Source organism: Montipora foliosa, chromosome 2, assembly GCF_036669935.1.
Source record: "Montipora foliosa isolate CH-2021 chromosome 2, ASM3666993v2, whole genome shotgun sequence".
Lineage (NCBI taxonomy): Eukaryota > Metazoa > Cnidaria > Anthozoa > Scleractinia > Acroporidae > Montipora > Montipora foliosa.
Genome location: NC_090870.1, coordinates 16590690 through 16593189, shown reverse-complemented (window position 1 = coordinate 16593189; position 2500 = coordinate 16590690). Strand labels below are relative to the sequence as shown.

The 2500-nt window shown below is 39.3% G+C and overlaps 1 protein-coding gene across 1 annotated transcript in view; it reads right to left on the bottom strand.

Moving 5' to 3' along the window:
* LOC137992554 (uncharacterized) overlaps positions 1-2500 on the bottom strand; it is a 19662-nt gene that overhangs the window by 7170 nt on the left and 9992 nt on the right. Inside the window, exon 7 of the mRNA XM_068837932.1 lies at positions 1229-1403. Within this exon, the coding sequence (XP_068694033.1) occupies positions 1229-1403 (175 nt within the window). The remainder of the gene's footprint in view (positions 1-1228; positions 1404-2500) is intronic.

The window sequence follows — 2500 nt, the reverse complement described above, 5'->3', positions numbered from 1 at the left end:
AAAAGACAATCCAAGAGATTGAAAAATTAATTACTAAAAGTATGGACAGTTGTGCAATGCGTCTTGAGCTTGAGGAAAAAGTGGTAATGATAACGGAAATGACGACCATGATGCTGATGAATAAATGCTTTCCAACGTAACAACGTGAAGTTGGAAAGCGTCTTCATTACGGTTCGAACCATATTTATCATGTCAATGATCTCTCCTGGTACTTCAAGAGTAAGCCTTTTGTTCACAAGAGTTGCAGCAATTTTGTTGAGTATATGCAAATTTGTACCTTTGCTATAAATCCAATTGATTTGGTTTTTGAAGTTCTCTCGCCTTCCGGACAGCCGTTCATCTTGTAGCCTAACTTTGATCCTATATAGTATTTCAAAACTCTAATCCTCGGAGTTGCGCGATGCGTCTCATTTCAATCGAGGACTACGTTTTCCAGTGGGTTTTTTTGGCCCTATGGCGGGCGACGTATTATTCCAGTGTAATTTTTTTCTTTCTGCTGTCTTTCCCATTATTTTTCGTTATGTTTTCATGAACAATATTTTTAGTTTGTCATTTTTTCGATGATTGTATTTAATCTTTAACGCTTTCTTATATTAGATTTAGTACATTTAGTCTAGATGTTCTATATTTTCATTGTTTGTCATATTTAATTGTAACGAGACTTTGATAAATCCTTGTCTTTTTTCGTACAATTTGTCTTCATATTGAGTAAACGCTGGTTTCCGCTGTACTTAGGTACCCAGCACACTCACACTCCGTTTGTCGTAGTGCCGTTTTAGTTATTGCCTTGCTTTGCGCGCTGTGCGTAGGGTAGTAATAAACGACTGCGGCAGCTGATCCAACTACAGTATCGCTCAAAAGTAAGTTTAATACCCCCTCGCGTCGCGTTTCCTGCGCGACGCGATTGCGCTGCCGATTCCTGTCGCGCGCGACGCGACTCGCGTGGCGCGAAAGTAACCGAAGCGCAAATTTCTGGCCTAAATAAAGAACTGGTGTGTTACACTGTAGCCTGTACACATTTTCCTACACGAAAACGACTTCAAAGACCTGGTCCAAATTCAAATATCAAACATTATAAGGCTATACCGTTATCATCACCAGCATCATTCATTCATGATTGCCTGGTATTGCGTCATCATCACCAGCATCATTCATTCATGATTGCCTGGTATTGCCTTTGAAACTAGCCTTCCTTACTGTAATTGGAGCAAACTTTTAAAGCACTCACTGCAGGATCAGTCTTCAGCCTCTTGTGTAAGAAATTGTTAGAGTAAAGTAAGACACGCTGAGTTGCTCTTTCACACAGCTTCAGTTCATTGCGAAGGTACTTCCTCTTTTCCAGCACATATTCTTCAAATTCCCCCGACTTTCTTTGTCCATTACCCAGGCCAATGTTTTTAGACCTAACAAAGGAAATAATATAGGATGACCGCAAGGAACCAGTCAGGAAAAATAATTACTCATTCTGAAGCAACATTCCCCATGCAACAGTCAAATGATGGCACCTGAGTTCATCTATCTTATGTAAAGAATTCTTGTGTGCAAAATGGTTGGATAGAAAAACATAATGTTTCGACCCAGCTTTTTACTATCAGGAAAACGGTAGTTGAGAACAAAATCATTGATAATATGTCTCATTACAATGTACAAATGGAAATCGCAAAACCAGTTAAAATGGGTGTGAATATCTCTTATAAAATAATTAGGGGGGGGGGGGGGAGCATCCCCGTCTGTTCCATATGGACTCCTCCTCGTGTTTAGATGAGGCTATGGAAACACAAAAACGTCCTCTATTGCTTAAATTGTAACTGATAACTTTAAGTCAGAAAACTAATTTATCTAAAATAATAGTGGAAATGCTACCGAGGAGAAGGGAGATGTTCACGTATGCATGTTTGCGGTAACTTAACGACGGTTCGTGTGTGGAATTGAAAGGTGATTTTAATTAATAGGCCTTGAGCAGGGACAGTACAAAATGAGGACCCCCAAACTGGACCCCACTCGAGAAAAGAAAGAAAACAAGAGTTTGAGGATACGAGCATGTACGTTTTGAGATGGAGATACATGTATAGCTTCAATAAGCGCCGAGTACTATGATTCATGTGATCGATTGAAATTATAGTTTGCCCTTCAATAGAGTCTGAATCATAAGTAAATGCGATCTGTTCGATTTAAAAAGGCAAGTTGTGGTTAAAATAACTACGCATCGCTTCTGTGGAAACGATACAACGTAAATGGCCCCCTTAGAGGGGACATGTGGTTGCTAGTAAAATGGGAAATCCAGAAAGATCGAAGAAAATATAAAAAGGGAATCAAGTAACATTGGCAACGAGCAATGTTGATCATTTCCGAGTTCACTTCAACTTCTTTTTCACAGCAAGTTAATGCGCGAAGTGTTGTGGTTATTAGTTCTACTTTTCGTTCGTGTGACTTAAAAGTACAGCAATATTCTGTACATGAGAAAGACTTGTGACTTTATCACCAAATTCAGCTTGACAGT